General features: G+C 37.8%; 3 protein-coding genes across 6 annotated transcripts; 1 reads left to right on the top strand and 2 right to left on the bottom strand.

Moving 5' to 3' along the window:
- Positions 1-2,789, bottom strand: LOC112194825 (uracil phosphoribosyltransferase). The gene is made up of 12 exons (XM_024335067.2): positions 2,615-2,789; positions 2,431-2,523; positions 2,083-2,161; positions 1,814-1,872; positions 1,635-1,712; positions 1,360-1,441; positions 1,210-1,258; positions 929-990; positions 693-760; positions 555-610; positions 431-478; positions 1-322 (listed from the first exon to the last, which is right to left on the bottom strand). Exons 1-12 carry the CDS (start codon positions 2,741-2,743, stop codon positions 271-273), a joined length of 855 nt encoding a protein of 284 aa, XP_024190835.1. The 5' UTR covers positions 2,744-2,789; the 3' UTR covers positions 1-270.
- Positions 2,790-7,216: 4,427 nt separating this feature from the next.
- Positions 7,217-16,697, top strand: LOC112193882 (delta-1-pyrroline-5-carboxylate synthase). Of its 3 annotated transcripts, XM_024334136.2 has the most exons (21): positions 7,217-7,332; positions 7,563-7,650; positions 8,457-8,528; positions 8,698-8,801; positions 8,905-9,007; positions 9,144-9,305; positions 10,114-10,403; positions 10,712-10,862; positions 11,057-11,221; positions 11,318-11,395; positions 11,709-11,798; positions 12,246-12,332; positions 12,455-12,541; positions 12,637-12,733; positions 12,829-12,932; positions 13,052-13,127; positions 14,001-14,151; positions 14,275-14,343; positions 14,483-14,549; positions 14,634-14,704; positions 15,039-16,697. In XM_024334136.2, the coding sequence occupies exons 2-21, from the start codon at positions 7,591-7,593 to the stop codon at positions 15,118-15,120; spliced, it is 2,166 nt and encodes a 721-aa protein (XP_024189904.1). In that variant the 5' UTR covers positions 7,217-7,332; positions 7,563-7,590; the 3' UTR covers positions 15,121-16,697. The 3 variants fall into 3 exon arrangements, with proteins under 3 accessions (XP_024189904.1, XP_024189902.1, XP_024189905.1); XM_024334134.2 differs by lacking the exon at positions 7,217-7,332 and having other exon boundaries at positions 7,443-7,650; XM_024334137.2 differs by lacking the exon at positions 7,217-7,332 and having other exon boundaries at positions 7,445-7,650; positions 10,126-10,403.
- LOC112193881 (TMV resistance protein N) lies at positions 15,629-23,488 on the bottom strand. 2 transcript variants are annotated; one of them, XM_024334133.2, is made up of 9 exons: positions 23,238-23,488; positions 23,016-23,095; positions 22,326-22,847; positions 20,742-21,840; positions 20,093-20,371; positions 18,916-20,010; positions 18,116-18,832; positions 17,924-18,010; positions 15,629-17,844 (listed from the first exon to the last, which is right to left on the bottom strand). In XM_024334133.2, exons 3-9 carry the CDS (start codon positions 22,829-22,831, stop codon positions 17,320-17,322), a joined length of 4,308 nt encoding a protein of 1,435 aa, XP_024189901.1. In that variant the 5' UTR covers positions 22,832-22,847; positions 23,016-23,095; positions 23,238-23,488; the 3' UTR covers positions 15,629-17,319. The 2 variants fall into 2 exon arrangements, with proteins under 2 accessions (XP_024189901.1, XP_024189900.1); XM_024334132.2 differs by having other exon boundaries at positions 22,326-22,853.
- Positions 23,489-24,709: the final 1,221 nt, after the last annotated feature.

Genomic DNA, 24,709 nt, shown 5'->3' on the forward strand with positions numbered 1-24,709 from the left:
TTAGATTTTGAATTCAAATTGCTAATAAACGATAATTGCTATCAAACATTGTTCGAACCTGCAGAGCTTAGGTTCAGAGAAAAAAAAAATGAATAAGAACTATAAAATCCATAGGGTACTTGACTTTGGTTCCTATAGTTCTCAATACCAAACTGTGCAAATGAACTAACTTTGCCTTATGCTTGAACCATAACTCTCAGAACCCTCAATAACCCAAAACTGCAAGAGCAAAGCTAAAAAATTGGAGAGCCGAATACTTAACGACTGACTTCAGGTACCAAAGCTACGGTCTCCAGCATCACCCAGACCAGGGATTATAAACCTGAAATCAGTACCAGCCCAAAAGAAAATATATTAAACCTGCAGTTTGCAAAATAAATCACATTTCCTAGTAGGTAGTAGCCGCATTACAGCAAAGGGAGTTACTTACCCTTTATCATTTACAGTAGGATCAATGATCCCAGTGTACACATGAAGCCTGGAAAATGGTAAAAGCCAAGTTAAGAAATGCTAAGGTTGGTCCAAACTGTACTCGGTGATAAGTAAATTGTTACCCGGGAAATTTCTCGCTCAGCTTTTGAAGGGCCGGAGGAGCAGCTACAGCAGATATCTGTGAAGGAAAATTATTCACAGGATATATGACCTATCAAGACACTTATAGTAAACATAAGGAACCCCTTCACAATACTTACAACTTTGATTTGCTTGTTAGCAAGCCCATGCTCCTTCAATAGGTCCACAGCGGCCACTATTGTGCCACCTGAAATGAAAATAAGGGGACAGAGAGAAAGAATCGAGTCAACCCAATATAACAATTCAGTGCAAACTGCAAAATTTTCTGCTAAAATATATGAACAGATGAAGTGGTCACTTATGACGCATCTTTTATCAATCCAATCGGACACCCACACAAGTATGATATTGATACCTGTTGCTAGCATCGGATCAAACAGAAATACTCGAGATCCTTCAGGAAATTTTGCAGGTAGCCTACCAAAGATTTGACAAGATTTGTTAGAAAGGTCGCACAAACACTGCATGTAGAAGGAATGAGAAATACAAAGAAAAAGGCAAAACAAGACTAGTTCAGAACTGAGACGAATACTTGAATCATGCTTAATAAAAGGAATAAGAAATACTTCAAAGCATTATAATTCCCACAAAAACAAGCTTTTAAATACTTTTGTGATTGAAACAAGGAATGCTTACTTGTTAAGATATATAGTTGGTAGAAGTGTTTCCTCGTCTCGGGCCATTCCTTGAGCGTAGAATAAGTGAAAAAGACATCAGCTAATATCAATTACCCAAAAACACGAAGAAACTTGAACTGCATGCATGCTACACGGGAACTTTTCTTACCAAGATGGTACGTTTTTGTTGCTGGCAAGACGGATGATGCATGTTCCATAAGAGCTAGACCAGCTCTCAGTATTGGAACGACCTGCAAAACTAAAAGAATAAAATATCAATAGATCACACTCAGATGTTAGACCCTGTTCAGTGAAGTACTTATCTACGCTTTTATAATCTGTGAATCCAATATTCAATCATCATATAAGATTACATAAATCTAGTACCCTACACACTCATATAATGGAAGCATCTTTAAACACCAACCAATGCTGAGAACTAACCGCCACAGGCTCCCTTGGATCTATGAATTCAACTGATGCAACACCCATTGGTGATTGAATTTCTCCAGTGACCGTAGGCTGACATTTAGTAAAGAGAAAACATGTGTTATAAACCTAAAATAGAATGTAGTATTTATTGATTACTACTGAAGCCATGAGTGTAAGATATGGAAACTCACCAACCAATCTCTTGAAGCTTCATAAATAAGAAGTCTCCCCAACTCAGCCATGGCATTTTCTACAACATATGACTGACCCCATAAGAAAATGCTTACTCAATTTGGGGGCAGCAAAGCAGTATAAGCTCAAAACTAGAAACAAAAGCCATAGTCTCTCCATCATTTTAACAATGACGAACAAACAAACTCACTTAGAGCACTAATCAAGCTTGATAGTCGATATCAAAATGATCAGATATAAAACCACGTTTGGCAATTCTGTTACTTACTGAAAATGGGGCAAGGGGTCTGCTCATTTCTCAGGACTGAAACCCAATGCTTAATCAACGGGTGCGGCGGCACAAAGACCTAAAAACAAATCCCGAAAAAACCCTTGAAACGAAGCATATTCTTCACAAAGCCAAAAACACTTATTCTAACCATCATTCTCTATTCTCAGCTCTCCAACTTCAGCAGCAAATTCCAAACATATAAAGCCAACAACCACAAACTATCCAAAGATACAAACTTTCCAATTCAAAGCATCCAAACTCATCCCTTTCAACAATCACAAACCCAAAAAGCATCCAAATTCTAACAATCACAAACCAAACAGAGCATGAAAGTGACAAGCAAACCAGCATTCGGTCGCCGGAAACCGCCTTCTCCTGGGTGGTCATGTGGGCCTTCACGGTAAGTGATCTCCGGCGTCGCGTACCGGAATAAGAGACCTAAACGCAAGCAGCGTCGCTTGGTTACAAGGCGTAAAAGAAATTTACTGTGACGGCCGTGAAGGGAAAAGAAAAAGAAAAAAGAATTTACCTTTTGGGGATTAGAGGAGGAGGGAATGAGATTAAGTAGGGGAGGGGAGGTAGGGTTTCGGGAAGAGAGACGTGGAGTTTGGGATTGGGAGGGACAGTGTAGAGAGAAATGTAAACGACACGACGCCATGGATTAGAGGATTACTTTCTCTCCGTTTCTGTGTCTGAGTTTGGGATACGAGCGTTTGGGAGAAAGGAGGTGAGCTAAACGACACGCGTTACGGGTCGACCCGTTGAGGCCCAAATAAGATCCACGGCCCGGATGGGATGTGACATGCTCGACAAGTAAATCAATTTCATTCGTAATAAGCTTATTGTGTTTGAAGAAAAAATCGAGTATTTACTGACCAAAAGCAAATTGTGATACGATAACAGTAAGTACACAAACACCGCCAAAGCCATGCATTATCAAGATTTGATGTTGTTATGAACTTCCCCTTTTGTTTTTTGAAAGGATGAACTTCGCCTTTATGATACAAAGTATTGTGAATGTCATTTACGGCTTTACATAATTACATTGTTATATAAATTATTTATAATATTAATAATTAGTGGATAGATGAAAATAAACTATGTTGTATATTTTTCCCAAAAAAAAAAAAAAAACTATCTTATATATAAATTACACAGTATAAGTATAAACATTATGTCTATCTAAAACTTATGACTCTTGAGTTAAAAACAAAGTACATATCTCTTCAAATGATATATAAAAGGATGAATGACATACAGAAGCTTTAGGTTGTAGTTTTATTTTATTATAAAAAATCGATATACAAAAGAATAAATTAAATAGTTTTGAATATATCCTAAAGATCTAAAAAATCAACATACCATATGTAAGTATTCATGTGTTGAGTTATTTGATGTAATATGATTTTCTTTGTTAGACTTAGAATCAGGCGGGTCATGAATATCTCTAGCATGATAAAATTGTTTTGTGGCCGAATTTTCTGATGGTTAAGCGTTACTTGAGCTGACAACTTGATGTTTCCACTAGAACCCAATCAATCTACTTTGTTTGCCCCGTTGACAAATTCACCACCAAAAGTCATCTTCAACAACATATCACGATTAACTTTCACTACTCCAAATATTGATAGAACAAGAACGGGTATCTTCACTCCCCCACAAATTTCCCCCTGCCTACCTAGTCTTTCCACGACTTTTAGCTCTACTCCTAATTCAAACTTTCAAGGAAATACAAACACCATCAATGATAGTGAAGTTAAGAAAACACCTTGTCTTTTTTTTTTTCGCTTCTTTCAATTAGTTAAGAAGATTTTGGTGTCTCTGTTTGGTTAACCTGACAATCCATTGGTATAGATCGAGGAAATATATTAATATAATCCATGAGGTGGATCATATTTGATGGCTTTTGGTTAATTTTCTGTTTGATTAAAGCATTAAATCAGGTTATTTATTTGTTTATTTCAGCATGAAACTACTTTCATTGGTATAGAGTAATATAATCAACAGTAAAGTGACTGAAAATAGCTTTTGGACAAGATGATTCTTTAGTACTATCGAGTCAGGAAATATAATTCATAGGTGAATCATATATGAAGGCTTTTGGTTAATTTGAGTCCGAGCTACATGCTAAGAACACCCTATAAGTGCATTTTAATTAGTTTCGGATGAAAATTACCCTTTGCGGATTAGACTAGGAGAGAATGAGATTAATGAGGAGAGGAGAACGAGGAGAGCTAGAGTTTTGATACGAGAAATGTGCCGTTTCGGAAGGACACGGTTGAGAGAAATGTATTTGAGACGACGACATATATTAGAGGATCAGTACTTCTCGTCTTGTATAGAGTTTGGGATACTTGTGGAAGTTGCACTAAACGATACCCGTACGGTTCAACCTGTGAAGGCCGAAATAAGATATATGAGTTTAGGAGTCTAAGTAAAAAAAGGTGGCCAGTATAATAGACATAGACATGTGCATTTTCCTGTATGAAAATAAAAAATATAATACAAAGATTGTGATGTTCATGTTCTTTTTAGTGTTAATCGCATAAACTTCTGTGACGGGAAAAATATAGTTTGTATTGATTAATTCTTAATTTGGGATCAAAAATAGAAATGTTGACGGTGACTTTTGGATGTCACAATTGAAATATCAACACATCCTTTTAGCTGGGTCTCACGGAAGAAGAAAAAAAGATGAGTTTTTAGACAATGAGATTGAATAGCTTATTTGAGTATGTAATTGTCATTATCGAATATCGATACAAGAGGAGTATGACTCCTAGTGTGTGAAATGTGTATGGGGTACTCAATAAAAAGTTGATACGTAATCCTAGCTTACTAAATACCAATTGGTGAAACTTTATCGTGAATTTGTGAAGGTTTCATGCAATGAATTTAAGAAAAACAACTTTGAACACTTCACTTGCATTGTTGGTGCATAGAAGAATTTCCAAACAAAATAAACATCTAATTCAATAGCTTATAAACTTAGCATACGCACATCAATGTAGATGAATTCTTCTTTTTTAGGGTAAACAAAATGACCGGTTATAGTACAACGTAATACATGGTAACAATCATGTGTAGCTAATGTGTAGCTACACATAAAACTAATGTGTAGCTTCTTAGAGATTTTTTTTTGGTCAGAAGATAAGTTCATAGCAACATGCATGTGTATAGTTTGCAAGATTGTTCAGGAGCTAATAAGTTTTGCAGGAAAGACACGAAGAAAATTGATAGAGGACTCACCTATGCTCTTGAGTTGGGTGGCTTTCTTGAGGGGTCTCATCGATGTCGGATGGTAGAGGACTCACCCATGCTCTTGAGTTGGGTGGCTTTCTGTACCCACTTTTGGCTTTAGGTTGCAGTCTTGCAGAGATTCTCCACCATCAAAGTTCTCTTCCAAAAGTACTTATTTTGCCTTCAGCAACACCACTCCTCACATTTGCACGTATTTGTTGTCGCCACGCACTTTCGGTGATGACGTCCTCTTCCGGTAAAGCGACTCACCTCTTTGGTAACAACTACGTCTTAATCAGGCTTCGTGAATATCCCGAAAAAGGACGGGTCGACCCTAAGTCTGTCATGGGCTTCACAAGGTGTGTCAGTAATAAAGTCGATTGCTAATGTTGTAACCAATTAAGCAAGCGCCACATTCAATTCTTTGAGCAGTCCAAACCGATTCAAGCTCATGCTCGCTGAGGTACTACTTGTCATCTCCTTGGTAAGTTTTCCTACATAAGATGTCGATCTTCAGGATCATTGGCCTCACAGCTTCATTGCTTGATAATACACCTTGGTAGGGTGCTGGGGATACCTGATACATGCACTTGACAAAATCAAGAGACATTCTCCGGCCTATCTTGTACTACCTTCACCTAGGCACTCTATCTTCAGGGTAGCATTGATCGATAAAGGGTCCATCCTGCATCTAGATAGTAGTCAGACTCCATGCGACATTATTTTTGTGCATGCGATTTTTTACTTTGGCTGTTTGGCATAATATGATCACATCGATCAAGCAAATACGTTGCGTTCGCGTTTCCCTATAAAGACATTACTTTACACTAGATCAATTGTTACTATATATTGTACCCGAATCTTTGCCAAATATAGTTTTTTTTTTTGTAAAGGCTTGGATAGTTGGATAGGTAAGGAGGAGATCATTCATGTCATTTTATAGTAAGAAAAGGAAAACAAGAGTGCAAAGGAGGGGGATCAAAACCTTCTCGAAATATTTTATAAAAAGATTATCAAAAGATTTCACTTCTACCCTTATGGTGACTCGAACCCATAACCTGGATTTTAGGTAGTGGGTGCTCTAACCACTGAGCTAATACCACTAGACCTTTAATTACATTTGTTAACTACGTGAAGAGTCTTTGAAGGCATAACACACGTGTCCTCAGTTGATACGTTTCGCAGTTTTTCACATAACTTGGTATTGAAAGAATAACCACCCGTATTTGAGTCACCTAACATTATATCATCACAACTAGACTCAAGAATGGCCTCAATACATTGATTTAACAATTTTCATGCTGAAACATATAAAATCTTCATTATAAAAGGTGGGGGTAACACCACCCTACTCAAGTAATAGCCAGATTTCCGTGTGCAAAATACAAGAAGCTAGTGGTAGTGTCCCCATCCTTTTACATTATTATTCGAACGATAATGCAATAAGATACGGTAGACATTAAATTCAAATCTACGTTACAGATTTGAATATCTATTTAATTTTCAATATTAATTAATAATAGATTTAGATTATGGTAACAAGACAAAAATTACTTGGATAAATCATATTTATATTAGATATAATGCAATTGGATTGGATTTAAAACTAAAAATAATTAATGAAATCCCCAAAAGGAATGAAAGTTGGAAATGATTAGGTTCAATGCACTCGTATTCCCGTTACGATTTCCAATAACCATGAACATATTTTTGATTTTTCTCTCTGCCCTGCAGTTACTTTTCTTTCCATCAATTACATAGTTACACTTGGAAGTGGCACACCGCACAAATCCAAGTCCATGATGATCATCGACTCTTTACTCCTCTCACGTAAACAGCGTTCTCTGGTTTTGTAAGTCTTCACGTGACTCAAATCCGCACCATCACTTGCCCAGAAAAAATTACACCACCACCCACCCACCCGCCCACCCACCAGAAGCGCGAAAGAGGTTCGTCCACGCGACGTGGCTTCCCGTCCTCGCTTTTCGGAATAGACTTCTCGACCCAGTTAAGTCTCACTCGATTGTTTTTGTTTGTTGCTCTCCTCATCTTTACCCTTGTTTTTTTTACTTCTTTGGTCTTTTCTCACAGCTTTTTTATATGTGCTCTTGTTTTCTCTTTGCTCTCTATCTCTATCTCTCTCTCTCTCTCTCACACCTCAATCTCTCCACCTCTCTCTGTCTCTCGTTTTTTTTTTTTTTTTTTATCTGGGATTTTCACTACGTACACAAAACCAGGGTGAGTCGACCCGCCTAACTCGTCAGCATGGACACTGTGGATCCTACGCGAGCTTTTGTCAAGAATGTTAAGCGTATCATCGTCAAGGTTATCATCGTTCGTCTTCACTGTCCCTAACGTTTGCATTCTGTGTTTTTCTGGGTTCGTTCTTCATATTTGGTTGTGTTGTGTGAAAGACGTGTAGAATCTTGGTTCTGATGAGCCGTGTTTTATTATTATTACTATTATTTTGCAGGAAAAAAGTATATATATTTATTGCTTCTATATAGCGATTTGTTTATATGTATATATGATTGATTATGTTTGTTCGGTGTTGGGACCGTTTCCCTGGTCCAAGAATCCTGGCCAGAAAATATAAATAGGTTATAGGGATTTAGTCATTTAGATTTATAATAAATGGGAAGGGACAACAAGGGTTGAGCTTCAGCCCAATTTTTGCAGAGTAGTTTCTGACTTGCGGGAGTGATGTTATAGTAGTATATAGATCCCTTTGTTAATTATACGTGTAGTCTGCAGGTGAAAATTTTGAGCTTTTTGATTGGTGGCTCTCAGTTTTGCAGTTTTTGGATTTTTTCTGTCGTCACAGGGTCTTGTGAGTCTTAAATTAATGGAGACTGTACATTATTCTAATACAAAATGTGGGATAGGCCTCATAGTATAATCAGTTTCAGAATATTTTTTTTTTGGCGAAAGTAATCAGTTTCAGATTTGGTGGCTTATTCCCAGATTTTGTGGGATAAACAGCATTTTCATAAAGTTTGTGTCTTGGGGTATTTTCACAATTTGCAAAGATTCATTTTTACCCAATTTTATTTATTATTATTATTATTTTATTTTATTTTAACTTTAGGTTTTACTCAGTTTCTGATGAAGATTGATTTATGATATTGCAGGTTGGCACTGCTGTGGTCACTCGTGGTGATGGAAGACTGGCATTGGGTAGACTAGGATCTCTTTGTGAGCAGGTATGTAATTTTAGGAGGACAAGTTTCAGTTTGTTTATGCACTCATTGTATCGTATGAGCGGAAGAGTAATAAAAAGTGGTGTCTGCAAGTTTCAGTATGATTGAATTGGTCTTACTGTACATTAATAATGTGACTGATGATGACATGTTTTGATTGTTGTACTTGCAGCTTAAAGATATAAATTCTCAGGGCTATGAGGTTATTTTGGTGACCTCAGGAGCTGTTGGGCTTGGCCGTCAAAGGCTGAGATACAGGAGATTGGCAAATAGCAGGTAAGGATGGAGAATTTTTCTTTGTTGATTCTGATTTTTGGCATCAAATTGAGCAACCTGAAAAGAATGTTGTGTCTGAGACAAGTTTGTGCTTGTTTTGTAGCTTTGCTGATCTCCAAAACCCACAAAATGATTTTGATGGAAAGGCTTGTGCAGCTGTTGGACAGAGTAGTCTCATGGCTCTTTATGATGCCATGTTCAGCCAGGTGAAAAATAATCTTCTTGCAATTTTATGTAGATTACAACAACGAGTATGTTCAGTTTGTCTATCGATTTTGCATTTACTCTGTAAACCAATTTTGTTGTGGGGAAAGTACTAATGTGGAACTCTTTAACGTGCAGCTTGATGTGACTTCTTCTCAGCTTCTCGTGACAGATAGTGTTTTCAGGGATGAAGCTTTCAGAAAGCAGCTCTCTGAAACTGTGAAGTCCTTGTTAAAACTGAGGGTTATTCCCATATTCAACGAAAATGATGCAGTTAGTACTAGGAAGGCCCCTTATGAAGTATGCAACTCTACTTGTTTCTGTACTCTTTCAGTTGAATTTGTTTAGATATGCAGCTTTTTTCAGTCTTGCACGCTTTTACAAAATGTTACAAAAATTCCTTCACAATGACATTGCATAAGTGTTCACACTCTGCATAGCGGTGGAGAAGCATCACTGCCATTTGTTTGTGATCTCATTGCTTCGTTTCTTTCCTTTTGGACCTGGGAGTGATCTAATATCATAATTTCGTCCTGGTTGTCTGTTATTAATTCCTATAATCATCAAGTTGCACTAGGAATCATATCTACTAATTGCCTTAAGGATATAACAGGTTAAGGCTATATTCCATATTAGCTGGACCACAAGGGATATATGTTTCACATTTTCTTTTTCCATGTTGTACTGAACACATATTCAGTTTTGCCCAACATCCATATTTTTGTCTCTCGCCCACTCCCTCTTCTAGGAAAACAAATCTTGTTAATTGCTCATGGCCCGTTTGGTAAGGTTTTTGTTTTTGAATTTTATTTTAAAGACAGAGAAGTGAAAATGAGAGAACTATGAGAAGAAAGATCTTTTTTTCTTTATTTTTTTTGGTCTGAAGGGAAGAAAAATTCTAGACGTGAAGTAGACAACAATCAATTTTTTTTTCCATGATATTTTTGTGCATTGTCCATCTCTCCCTGTCCCTCCCTTATACTTTCTCCTCTAAATTTCCATTCATATCCTCAACTAAATAATAACTGAAAATCAAAAACAAAAATGTTATCAAACGGGCTCTTAACTATTCTGTAATTGCATTAAGTGTGTTGCTTCTAATTGAAAGTTCTGTTTGCAGGACTCTTCTGGTATATTTTGGGACAATGATAGTTTGGCTGGTCTATTGGCCCTCGAACTGAAGGCTGATCTTCTTGTGTTGCTAAGTGATGTAGAGGGTCTCTACAGTGGTCCTCCCACTGATCCAAAGTCAAAGTTAATCCGTACATACGTGAAAGAAAAACATCATGGAGAAATAACATTTGGAGACAAGTCAAGGGTGGGCAGGGGGGGTATGACCGCTAAAGTCAATGCTGCTGTGTGTGCCGCTTATGGTGGAATCCCTGTTGTTATCACTAGGTGAATTCCAGCTTATGGTTAAATTGGATATCTCTCTTTAACATTTTCATCTGCTCCACAACCTTCAATTTGTTGCATATTTTATCTAACTCTCCAATTTCTCAACCACCTGATGCACCTTGACAAAGAAACATTTACTTGAAAATCATCAAGTAAAGTGGAGTTAATGAATCAACTGTTTTTTTCCAAAGAAAGTTTATATATCAACTGTTTCTGAGTTTCTCTTGCAATTTTTTCTTTAACTTCATTGTAAGTTTCCTATAACATGTCTGTGGTTACTAGATTGATTTCCATTTTTTTTAAAACAGTGGCTATGCTAATGATAACATTATCAAAGTGCTTCAAGGAGAACGAATTGGTACTGTCTTTCATCAAGATGCACATTTGTGGACTCTGGTTAAAGAAGAATGTGCACGCGACTTGGCTGTTGCAGCACGGGAATGTTCTAGAAAGCTTCGAGTACTTAACTCCATAATCTTTTTTTTTTTTTTAATTGTGAAGCTTGATATATTGTTATGGTTTCTCCTGAAGATTCATTTTTTACTCCAGGGGAGCTTCTGGCTTCTGAATTCCTTGCTTATTTCATTAATTGGATCCGAAGTAAAGAATTCATAGAGTAATTCAGCATGTAATGCAAACTATTTTTATTGCAGGCTCTAAACTCTCTGGATAGGAGGCAAATATTGCTCGATGTAGCTGATGCCTTGGAGGCAAATGAAAGTGACATTTTAGCTGAAAATGAAGCTGATATTGCAGCTGCGCAGGAAGCTGGATATGATGGGGCACTAATAGCTCGGTTGGCCCTAAAGCCTGGGAAGGCATGTATTTTACTACTTTCCTAGTTGAAATTCTGTTTGATCTCTTAATCCCATATCACTTGGTTGTGGATTAACATGTTTTTTTGATATCTACAGATTTCTGCACTTGCAAAATCTATGCGTCAACTTGCAGACATGGAAGAGCCCATTGGCCAGGTCTTGCAGAAAACAGAGGTCAGGATACCGTACTAGTTCTTATGACTCATAAATTTATGAACATGTTGTGATACAGATTTTAGAATTTATATACATTTAAATGATAGGTATAGAAGTTTTTTTACCCATCTCAAGCATCTTGCAGTGCTGCTAATATCTGATTTTCCACCATGACACAAGATTAGAATTTATTGTTTAAACTACATAGAAGTTAAATTTAATTAAAAAATAAACTTGTTTCAGTATGCTTTCTTTCCATTGCTCTGAGATTAACTATCAAGTATGCCATTTTAACTTTAAGATACACTTCTCCCTTTGCTCTTGCATGCAGGTTGCAGATGGACTTGTCTTAGAGAAAGTGACTTGTCCCTTGGGTGTTCTTTTGGTTGTTTTTGAGTCTCGACCTGATGCCCTTGTTCAGGTAGAGATAAAGTACCATTATATTGTATATTCCTGCATCTTTAAACATCTATGCACATGTTGAAAACTTACTAGTAATTAGTACATTTCCAATGGACTATATGTAGTCACTTCTCAACCTTATTGGTTAGCAATAATTTTAAAATATTGCTAGCAAGCCATCCACTCCTTAATGATAAGAAAATTGAATGACAATGTAACATACTTTCTCTGATTATTTAAGTGAACAATGAACCTGCCATAAGCTCTTATTTTGGCACTGGCCTCTTTATTTTTTTAGTTTTTGTTGGTTTTTTTTTTTCAAGGAAACATTCTTGATCTTGCATTTTTGTATCTCTGCTAGTGTATTTTAATTTACAACCCTACAAAATTTTGTTTGAATTTGTTTCATTGTGTTCATGTAGTATTTTCAATGTAATGACGATTACCTGTTCATATGATTCAATAGATAGCTTCATTAGCAATTCAAAGTCGGAATGGTCTTCTGCTTAAAGGTGGGAAAGAAGCCAAGAGGTCAAATGCTATCTTGCACAAGGTTTGAGACTCTAGAGGCTGGCACTTTATTAGTACATTTATAAATGTTCTGGAGCTGTTTTCTCTGCTACGTGTTCCTAATTTAAATTGTTGTTCGCTAGTTTAACTTTCTTCTTTTTGCAGGTCATCACCAAAGCAATCCCAGATACTGTTGGTGGCAAGCTTATTGGACTTGTAACTTCAAGAGATGATATTCCTGATCTGCTGAAGGTGGGCACAAAAGTTAAAGGTTATTTGTGTGTGTGTGTGTGTGTGTTTTTTTTTTTTAATATATGACGAAACCTAATATATTTGTTCTGTTATAGCTCGATGATGTGATAGATCTTGTCATCCCTAGAGGCAGTAATAAACTCGTTTCTCAAATCAAGGAGTCGACAAAGATACCTGTTCTTGGTCATGCCGGTAAGATAAATAGGATAGACATTGTGCGTACACCCTACCATTGCAAACTAGCTAGAGTTTCAGCAAAATTCTGTTTTTTTTTTTTATGCATGCAGATGGGATCTGCCATGTTTATATCGATAAGTCAGCTAATTTGGAGATGGCAAAGCGCATTGTTCATGATGCAAAGACAGATTATCCTGCAGCCTGTAATGCAATGGTAATTTCACTTTTGCTATCCATCTCCATTTCCAAACTACCACATGAACATATTTTATGCATTTGACATTCCATGTGCCGCATGTCTTGAAATTACTCTTTTTTTTTTCTTTCTGGCAGGAAACACTTCTTGTACACCAGGATTTGTTTAACAATGGTCAGCTTAATGAGATAATCACACAACTCCGAGAGTCAGGTTTGACACCATGTGTAGACTTATATCCCAACAAGTTGTAAGACTTATAAGATGTCTCTGACTACTAACATGTCACTTCTACCAATGTTTCATATTTGATACTCACAAACTAGATTTTGGTGACATGTAACCAGTAACAACAAACTAGGATACGAGATGCCCGACCTTGGTGGCATGAGTTGAATCACCTCCCCTTTTAGTTATCAATCTTCACCTAAAATTTGACAGGCAGGAATATATGGACATTAATTACATGGGGATGTGCTGAAAGAAATATAGTCTGAAATACATTGTGATTAGTAGATTGAGGACATTTGGGCACAAGTTGAAACTTGGCAAATGTTGGGGTTACTATAGCTGGTAGATTTACTACCTTTGACAGTATGATTTTATCCTCTGCTTTAACCAAGAAGAGGAAGGCCAAAACTTGGCCTTGATCTAGTGAAAGCAGAAAAAGAACTGGTGTAAAGTTTGACCAGAATGTTAAGGTTGTGACTGTTACTAGAATCAAATTTCTAGCCAGCCATTGAGAATGAATTTTCAATGAAAAAATGTGATGAATTTGTTAAGCTGATATTTAGCTTGTACTTATTTATTTTCTATGACTTGGTGACTTTGTTTCTATTCCTGTGGGTACAATTTTCTGCAATTAAATATCTAGCCAGTCATTGAGAATGAAATTTCAATGAAAAAAATGTGATGAATATGTTTGTGAGCTGATATTTAGCTTGTACTTGTTTCTTTTTTATGACTTGGTGACTTTGTTTCTATTCCTATGGGTACAATTTTACTTACAGTTTTAGTTATTCTCTTCCTGATAATAGTGAACTTGAAAAGATAGCCACTTAATGAAATCAACCCTCTTGGTTGCAGGTGTTACTTTGTATGGTGGACCACATGCAGCAGTTTTGTTAAATCTTTCAGAGACAAGCACATTGCATCACGAGTACAGTTCAATGGCTTGCACAGTTGAAATTGTAGATGATGTGCATGATGCAGTTGACCACATTCATGTATATGGAAGGTCAATCCATTTCTCATATTCCGTCTCTTCCCCCCTTTTAATTTCTGTACAGATTAATTTTTTCAGTTATTTCTCCATTCTGACTTTTTCACCTCCTCTCTCTCCCCATTTTCTCTTTTGCAGTGGTCACACTGAATGCATTGTTACTGAAGATGATGAAGTTGCTGAATATTTCTTAAGCCAAGTTGACAGGTAAGCATGGTTCATGCATATATGTAAATCGTCTTACAGTTAAATTAAGTATGAGACAAAGTAGAGCATGTCTCACTGATTTCCGGAATCATATTTTCAAGTTGCACTTCTTGATGGGTAATGCTTTTTGTATCTACAGCGCTGCAGTATTTCACAATGCAAGTACACGATTCTGCGACGGAGCTCGATTTGGTCTTGGTGCAGAGGTAGGTAATCTGCGAGTAGACCTGGTATTGAGTATCAAACTTTTCTTTTCCCCCTCATCTTTGACTCAAATATTGGCTGAACAGGTTGGGATAAGTACAAGCAGGATTCACGCTCGAGGTCCTGTAGGAGTTGAAGGACTGCTAACAACCAGATGGTATGAAATAGGAATTCTGCATTATCTTCTGTTTTATATGCTTAATACTTTTTATATACTGATAAACTAATATAGATTTGCCCATCAATCTCTATTTGTTTATGGTGGTTAGCTTTCCTAGAATGTATTCTTTATGTTTCCATAAAGAACCAAATGCGATGGTTAAAATTATGTGGAAAATGTCTGAATGTGCAGTATTGATTGATATTTTGGCAAATTTAACATGCAAGATACTTGGCAGTAGATCATAATACTCTTTGGTGCTATGAATTCTAGGGCCCTTAGAGCAGGATAACATTGTTACATGATCATTTCCGTTTTGTAACAAATGCAGGACTCTGAGGGGGAAAGGGCAGATCGTCGATGGTGATAATGGGGTCGAATACACTCACAAGAATTTACTTAAAAGTTCCTAAATCTCGGTGGCAGAGTAAAGCTTTATAGAACACAATTACATATCAATGTTAACCTTGTCGACCTCATGCGTAGCTGCAGTCTATTATTTCTCAATTATAGTGTAGGAGTACCTAGTATCCTTGCTCCATAGATACTATATATTCTATTATCATGTAATTTCACTCTTATTCCCTTTGCCAGATTTTGATTACCTGGATTATATAAGGGGCCTCATGTTATCATCCTTTTTTTTTCGGTGAGAACATGCATGTAATCATCCTTCTACTGATGAATGATTTTATCATTTGTGTTGGCTATGCTTATAGGCTATGGGGTGCAGGAATTTAAATTCTTAGGTGCATGAGCTTTTCTTTTCCAATTTAGAGATAGGTTAGATCAAGGTTATGTCTCTCGTACCAAAATCTACTCTTTTGGGTAGGCCGTACTTCCTGAGTTGCAGTGATTGAGCAAATGGAGAAATTGGAAGCAATATAAGCTTCAAAATGGAGAAATTTCCCAAGCTTAATCTTGGTTATAAACGCCGACTATCAGTTCCATTTATGAAATTATAACAACATAATTAAGCAAAAAAAAAGAGAAAAAAGAACGCGCCTCACGCGCCTGGTTTTCCTGACAGAGAGTGATGCTCCGTCCGGCGGCGCATCCTTGTTACGTCATCGTCGGACGGGTCTGTGTTGTTTTTACGCAGTCCGGAGGGGGGCTCAGGCGAAGACGTGGCCGTGGGAAGGTGGCAGGTTGTGGTCGGTCTGTGAGTTCTCGATGCAGCTTGTGGACTTCTGCAGGTGAGGAGCGGAGGTGCGGCGCTGTTGAGCGGCGGGATGTTCTGGTGTCATCTTTGCTTCTAAGTTCTGGGAGTGGGCGGCGGCGATTTGGTGTTCTGGGCATAGTCGATCCAGATCTGGATCTATTCTGTCTGTGGATCCGGATGCTGTTGCCGTTCAGACTCATGTCGGGGTGGCCCGATGTTTTGCGGCGCAGCTGTGTGGCGTCTCGGTGCTGGGATGGGTGGGTACCTGGTCGTCTTGGGTGCTTGTTCAGGCTGCGGTGGGATGGTGATCGAATCGGGTGGACTCATGGTGATCGGAGGGCTGAGAGAGACGGTGCTCCTCGCAGGCGATTTCATGCCAGTCGGACGGTGTGGATCTGGCTTGCAGGACGGCGGCGTGCGGCTTGCAGTCTGTGCTCCTCTTTGGTTGGGCTATGTGCGGTTTGGACCTGGGCTCTGGGCCCAAATTCGCTTTATTGTTTTAAGTTTTATTGTTTTTTGTCTTTTTCAGGTAATGGTGGCTATATGCCAGTAATAAGTCCCTGCCGAGTTGTGGCAGGGCGACGTGGGCTTGGTCCCGGACTGCACCCTTTGTGTGCCTGGTCTGTCCTAGGTAGGCAGCGAGTTCCTTGCGTTTGCAAATGGTCGCGGTCCTCTAGTGGCAGTAATGTTTCTGCACTAGCTAGGCGGCGAGTTCCTTGCGTTTGCAAATGGTTGCTGCCTCCTAGTGGCAGGGTGAAACTGCGTGTCGTAGGAGTTCTCTCCCGACGGCAACATAACAGAAAAGTTGTGCCTATGGCATTTATGCTACGTAGTCATCGAGTTCTCTTTCTGTTATGTCACCGCAATGTTAAAGCAAATGGAGAAGCCAGTAGTGCGCTCTTTGCTAATTGGTGCTTATTTGAATACATGTTTTTTGTAGAGTTTCCTGATATCATTTCGGGTCGTACTCTTTATGCTTATTGTAATCAGGGGTTTAGGCTAAATGTCCCCCCCTTGTATTCAACAGTTTCATTAATGAAGGCGTGAGGGCAGCCGCACCGGCCCTTTTCAAAAAAAAAAAAAACATAATTAAGAACAAATATGTATGCCAGTTTTTTCATTTATTCAGCAGTAGAATGAAGTCGAAGAACAAATGTGTATGCCAGTTCCATTTATGAAATGATAACAACATAATGTTGTCACGATATCAGCAGGGTCTGGTATTTGAATCGACACCTTGCCAGAGGGCCATCCCAAGTTGTATTTATTGGTAGTATATAAAGATTAACCCTGAAATCCAGTTTAATTAACATTGTATTATTACTTCATAGCTGCAGGCACTACAATCTGGGTTCTCCAGAAGGCACAATGTAGAAATGACTCGTGGATATTCAGACGAGGCCATGTTGCTCATTCTCATTGGTTAGCTAATTTCTTCTCTCATCTGCAACTAAAGAATCATGATCGAGTTATTTTCTTCACAATAATTAGGATGATACGAGGTTCCACATTGCACTATGGTTTCCACAAGCTCTCCTACATTTTCATGGAATACAAGCTGGTATCCACAATTGCGCACCACCAAGTCCTGGCTTTTACCAGAATATGTGATTTTCATTGTGCAGTCATTCATCAGCTCATTTAAAATTGACCGACGTGATATATAAGTTATCGAGATGAAACTAGTCCGCTTCAACTGAATAAGTTCTGACGTTCTTTCATGCTTGCGGCTGGTCGTGCTCAAACCTGTGCTGGCTTGCACATGACATTCCACGACATAACAATAAGGCAGGAGAGATGGATCCCCGTGTATTGTGAAAGCAGCACAAATTGCAATTCCTTTTAAATCTCTCATAGATCCCAAACTGGAATTTAGAGGGATGGTTACTGAGGAACCATTGACACTGCAGAACCACTCTGGAAGTTTGTATTGTGGATAAGATTGGCTATGCATTATGTACCGATGAGAATATTCCTGTAAAAAAATAATGATATTTAATTAGTCTAGCTATTGTGTACGAGTGTGTCGGATGAGAGAGGGTTGAGAGAGAGACCTGAAGGATTTCCTTCAAAGCAGATGCAGTGTGCGGATTTAGGGGGATGCCTACTATGCAGTAGGTTTTCTCTCCTAATTGTTGACCCTATATAAAGGAAATTTGACGTTCAACAGAAATGCATAAAAGAGAGAGAAAGAAAGGTGCAAAGTCTGTACATCATTGGATATTGAATCAAAATAAGAGAAATACCTCATAGAAATCTAAAGGCAGTGACTCCATGCGTTCTTCTAGAGAGACAGTAGAGTCAATTGTGCAGCCTTGATCCTCTGTCGACATGAGCAAATGAGTTCTGGACCAATCTGAATCTCCTGAAGTCGATTCCCCTCCTTGTTTCTTCATGGTCAACTTTGTTTCTTGAACGGAATACACTTTCCTAAACTCTCTACTTCTTCTTACAACAACAGAAATGCTTTTTATTGCTTGGATAAACCCTAAAACATCTTGCTCGTGCTTCAATAGACGACTACCACTCATTTTCACTTGCACAGCTGTGTTATCAGTTCTAGTGAAAACCTCAATGCTACTGCACTCCTCGAAGCCATTCAAACGTTGAGAAAACCACGCATGTGTTATGTATAGCCAATATCCATTTGGCCCAGTGAATGGAATGTCTTTGACATTTAGCTCGTGACATAAAGTTTCTTTTCGACGAGGACCTTCTTTGGTTTCGAAGTAACAATCTAACTCGTGCATAACTTTTAAATCACATCCAGTATCAAAGTCATCATGCATTCGAAAACAAACATACAGAGCATATCCTATCCACGGCCTGCTTTTATTATATAACTCTGTAGGCAGCTGGATGGTTATAAAAGAGCTGTAGCTTTTATTGGTAAACCACCCTGGAATTATGAAGACTTCAACTGAAACACCGTATGTTGTTTTCAACTGTGGATTTCCTTCCACCTGCATAGGGAAAAAAATTGTTAAATGTTCGTAAGTTGACACTATTATCATGGTATGAAGAGGGCCTAGAGAGAGCTAGAGACCTCATTAATGTCATGATATCTTTGCAGCACTGCTATGAACTCTAACTCTGGCATAATGACCAAACATTCTGGGGATACGGAACGCTTAATAATAGCAAGTCGTCCTTCCTCTCCTGAAGGCCATACTTCATACTGATCAGAATCACTTCTCAGTGAGGTACAACCATCCGTCCAAATGTATTCCACGGTTATTGGAAGTTTTGGCAGTGACTGCAATTTGCTACAATCTCTCAAGCACAGATCCCAAAGGTTAGAAAGTCGGCTGATGCTCTGGGGGAGACTTGTAAAATTGTTTCCCCTTAGATATAGATACTTCAACGAGGATAAGCAGTCCAAATCATTAGGGATTGCTCCATCAAATAAATTGCAGTAACTTAGATCTAGTTCGGTCAAAAAACATAAACCTAAAAGTGAAAAAGGTGACAACAAGCCCATTGCAGGGCATAGAGCTGGAAACCAGCCGAAGACCAATGACGAAGACAACATGCCTGTGCAGCCGGAACAGGATAACACTTTGAGGTTCTTAAGATACACAATGGATGATGGCATCTGTCGTATGGCAGTTCCACTCACATCAAGCTCTTCCAGACTTTCCACACCCCCTAAGGTCAATGGAATTTCATCAAGATTGGAGCAGCCTGATAGATTGATGGTTTTAAGGGATGTCAAATGGTAAATGACACTCGGAAGTCTAAGAAGTTTTTTGCAATCACTTAAATTCAACAACATAAGACCAGTCAGGAACTCAATGGACGAAGGTAGTTCTTGTATAGCTGTCCCATCTAAACAAATCTTTGACAAGCATTTCATATCTCCCACAATCTCTGGAAATCTCTTGAGCTTGGAGCAACCGGAAAGAATAAAAGTTTCAAGAGATTCCATGCTGACCTTGCATGTAATGCTCTCAAGACTTTTACAATTCCTCATGTTTACTAAGACAAGTTTCTTGAGATTTCTAATGGATGGATGAACACTAGATAATTTAGTGCAACCTTCAAGAATCAGCCTTTCAAGATTTGGGACTCCGGTAAAGTCTGGGGTTTCTGTCAAACTTTCAGAATCAGTGAGTTCAATAGACTTCAACCTCTCTAATGCCTGTAATAGACAAGGTAAATGTTAATCAGTAAAATTTTAATCTTCCTAGTTTACTTAGTATTATGCATGAGAAAATTGTTACCTTGAATCCCTTCCATAATTGTTTTATATTGCTGCAACACATGGTCAGTTCAACAAGTTTGCTTGAAGGGAAATTTGATGGAAATAACTTCAGAGGATATCGTTCCCATTGGACAACTCGCAACTCAGTAGAAAGATACTTGAGGCCTTCAGGAAGTACCACATCACAATATATTCCAAGCAATCTTAGATTTTTCATCATCAAGAAGGTTTCACAGTTCAATTGTACCTTTCTTTGTTGAGGTGACTTTAGGACTAACCCTTCAACTACTTTGGTTCCCTGCTTAATTAGAATAATAAGCATGAAAAGATATTGAATAATCTTATTGTAGAAAGAATGGAAGTATAGAACAATTAACGTCTTTTAAATATGAGGATGTAATTGCAAACCCTTTTTTTTTTAGCACATTTTCCTTATAATGACTAATGAGATTCATGCAAAAGGGAAAGGAAGAGAGTGGCATTTGTGAAAAAGCAGGTGCCAGCCAAATTCAGCCCCTTTTAAATATTTATTGCAAGATAATGCATTATTGAGCATGCGTATTATTGATATGTTCGCTTAAGGTTGTGTTCTTATTATACTGTAAACTACTTATATATATATATATATATATATATATATATATAAAACAACTATTTAGATAAATTACCTTATTATACTCCAGTACATCAAGCACATCATCACAATGCCACAATCTGCTGCGCTTTCCGAGCTCTCTTGTATTTTCCTGTCGAACAATTTCTTGACCCATTTCCTGGACTAAATCATGCATCCACAAGATTTTCCCTACTACGGTAATTAGAGATTTATCAATGAGAACTCTTAGACCAATGACAGGGTCAAAACCAAAACTTTCTAATATCTTTTCCACATATTCTTTGTCATTTCCTCTGAAGAAACATGCAATGTCTAAAAATATTTGCTTTTCCTTCTCATGCAAACCATCAAAGCCTATTATAAGTACAGACATAATTTTTCCTTCAGGGCTTTGTTTTAGTCTACTAAAGGCACTTTTCCATTCAATTATGCTTTTACCAAATAAGAAAGGACCCAAAACTTCAAGTGCTAGAGGAAGGCCCTTGGCATAATTAACAAAATCCAGGGACAATTCCATGTAATCTCTCTGAGGATAATCACTCTTGAAGGCTTTCCAACTAAAAAGCTGAAGGGCTTCCTCATTTCTCAATTCCTTAACCTTATACCTTCTATCCACTCCATGAGCATTCAATAAATGTTCATTTCTTGTTGTTACAATGATCCTACTCCCTTGACCAAACCAGTCATCGCTTCCTGCTAATGCTTGCAATTGTTCTAAACTATCAACATCATCAAGAATGATAAGGACCTTTTTATGGCGTAATCTGTGCTTGATCCCACTAATTCCATCATGGACATCCCACCTTTGTGTAAAACTTTTGATCCGAACATCACGAAGGAGTTTTTCTTGTAAAGCAACAATACCATCTCTTTCTGAAACCTCTCTTACATTGTGAAGAAAGCTTCTAGATGGAAATTGATTGGCGATTTTGTCATAAAAAGCTTGTGCAAGAGTTGTTTTTCCTATGCCACCCATTCCTGATATACCTATGAATCCCACATCATTCTCCTTTCTTATACCAGAACATAACTTCATTATTTCCTCTACACGGCAATCAATTCCAACAAGGTCTTTGGAAACAACTGAGAGTTCCCCAACCAAATCACATCCTAACTTTTCAATAATCTTTTGAATAAATTCTGACTCATGCCTGAAAAGAACCGCGGTAACTTTGGCCAGTGAGAAGCTATAATTAATCAGTTATCCAACTTTAACAAAGGATCACTGGGGTCGAAAAGAGAGCAATTGAAGTCAAAATGCTTGATGCTAGGTGCACCACATTAGTGTGTATAGTTCATAGTTTTAGAGCATTTAATAAGTACTATGTGAGAATCTAGCTAGGTTCTTCACTTTTCTAAGCTTTTAACTTGGTTTATAGGCATGATATCTATGTGTTTGCATTTGGGTAAGTTTAGTTGTATATGCATAGGTAGATGAAACCTTTTTTTGGATCATTGTCTTACTAGGTTGATTCAGAGTTTAAGCAGTCAAAGTTCCAAATTCAATTTCTAATCAGGAAGACAAGATATATGTCTAAACCACACGCATACTTCTGTAAAAGTCAATTCATGAAACAAAAACAAAAAAAACAAACAAAAAATTGCTAGGCTTTCTCAGAAGGTTAATGTTACGTACCCATCTTGTAGATGAAATCCGGAAAGATTGGCCACTTCAGTCAAAGCAGCTCTCCACCTTTGCACGTTTTCCAAGTTATCCTTGAAGCGTTCTTCATGTGCATCAAAGGCTTCTGCAAAGCTTCCAGTTTGTTTCCGTACATTTGATGGATCTACATTATAGAAAATGGGAAGCACCGTCTGTCCCATCTCTTTCATGCACTGAACAATCTCAGCGAGTTCATCCAAGCACCACCTAGAAGAAGCATAGTTTCTCGAGAAAATAACAAGAGCAAACCTTGATTCTTGTATTGCTCGCCCGAGTTCTGATGAAATTGGTTTCCCTCTCTCAAGTTCATCATCCCTAAAGGTGGATATTCCTTCTCGTTTCAAAGCAAAATATAGATGATCTGTAAAGCTTTTACGGGTGTCCTCACCTCTGAAGCTGAGGAAGACATCATAGTTCCAAGGTGGATATGAAGAAGAGGAAGAAGGAAAAACTGAGGGGAAGGTTCTTTTGGTTGCCATGAAAGCCTTTGGAAACCTGCAGCTAAAGGAAAGGTTTCCAGAAGAAGCAATCAACTTCATAAATTTCACTTCTTAAAGCGAAAAAATAAAAATAAAGTTTTCATGCTCGAAGAAATAAAAATCTAAGTGAACTCTGTTTTCTGTTTTTCTTTTGTTACAAGAAGCAAAGATTATGCATATATACCTATCTTCCTGAAGAGCTGAAGAAGGCCATAGTTGACTTCAAACCAGACCAAGGAAGGCGTGATGTCTCCACTGTGGAGTCTGTGGGTCAGAAAAAGAACAACAAATTAGGATTTAGTAAGTAAGAGATGTCCAATAGGAAGACAAGCAGCTTTCAAAATTCAATTCTTTATCAAAAGAAAATATACTAACTAGGATTTAGAATCAAACAGGTACTGCATACCTATCCTCAAGCAAGCCATTGTTGAAGAACCTTCTTCAAACCAGAGTGAACAAGAAGTTCAATAGGATATGAAACAGAGAAGTGAATCAAATCCTGCGATTACTTAAATTCACAGAGAATAAAGGATGAAGACTGATCGGTACAATACAAAAGCTGATGATTACTTTAATAGACGAGAGACGAAGAGAAGTTGGATGGTTTTTTGGAGGGAGGAAAAACGCGTTACACTTTACCTATAATGAAAGCCAAAACACTCAACGCGCAACATGTTGACTATTATTTTCTTTTTCAATTCCCCCAAAATGGGCAAAGTGGGAATATTCTACCTATTTGTCAATATAAAAAAAAAGGAAATATATAGAATTTGAGATAGAAACTCATAACAATCCGTTCTTTAAAAGAAATGGGAATTTCTGGTATGATAGGTCCGACCTCAGTTAGTCATCTTGTAATGGGTCACTTAGAGTAAGTCCACCCGTTGAGGTTGGCAGGTCAATACTATTCTCTACTTTTTACCTTTCATTTCCACCATTTAGGTTGGCAGGTCAGATACTGTTCACAAAAGGTCATTCTGGGTCAATTTCTTGACCTGCCAACTGACATTCAGTGACCTTTTGTGAATAGTATCTGACCTGCCAAGCTAAATGGTGAAAATGAAAGACAAAAAACAGTGAATAGTATTGACCTGCCAACCTCAACGGGTGGACTTGCTCTTAAGCTACCTACGTATCTTGAATATCTTGAGTGTTTTAACATTTGGAGTCCTTGTCCTCTAGAGTGGTTGAGGTTAATTTAATGGCCGGGTTAAGATTAATTTAATGGCCGACCCTTAACTTGAGCAAACTAGGCCTGTCAATTTCTATTTTTATTTCTTATTTTATTTTTTATAGGAGGCTTTGAACGGCGATGTATTTTATTTTGTTGCACGAGGCTTTTAACAACGAATAGTTTGTCAATAAACATTATGGGGCTCATTGTCAATAAACATAAGCCCAGGGCTAGCCCTGCGTTTTTGCCTTAAATCTTGATGTTTTTGGTTCTATTGTAGTGGAGATAATCACAATCATTAAGGCAATTAGCTTCTTAGGTTTGCAATCAAAAACATATTTGGTTAGAGAGGTTGATTCATCTCTAGTGTTTGATTATATTGGCAGTTTTCTTATTCCTTGGCAGTTTTTGGTTTGATTAAATATCAGATTCCTCAATGACTTTTAGAACTTCCATAATTTTAGGGAAGAGAACAAAGCTGACAAATTATTATACATCTTCTTTTAATTTGGTGTGGTGGGATGCACCTCTTTCTTTGTTTTTGTTAATCCATTTTTCGGAAATATTGGTTTCGGTCCTCTTACTATTGCTTTTCTAATAAATTGGAGGGATATTCCTCTCTTATCTTCAATCACTCACAAAAGAAAAGAAAAAATATACGAACAACAAAGACAACACCTTATCCATGTAATGGGATGAGAATT

The sequence above is a fragment of the Rosa chinensis genome, chromosome 3, assembly GCF_002994745.2.
Source record: "Rosa chinensis cultivar Old Blush chromosome 3, RchiOBHm-V2, whole genome shotgun sequence".
NCBI classification, from domain to species: Eukaryota; Viridiplantae; Streptophyta; class Magnoliopsida; order Rosales; family Rosaceae; genus Rosa; species Rosa chinensis.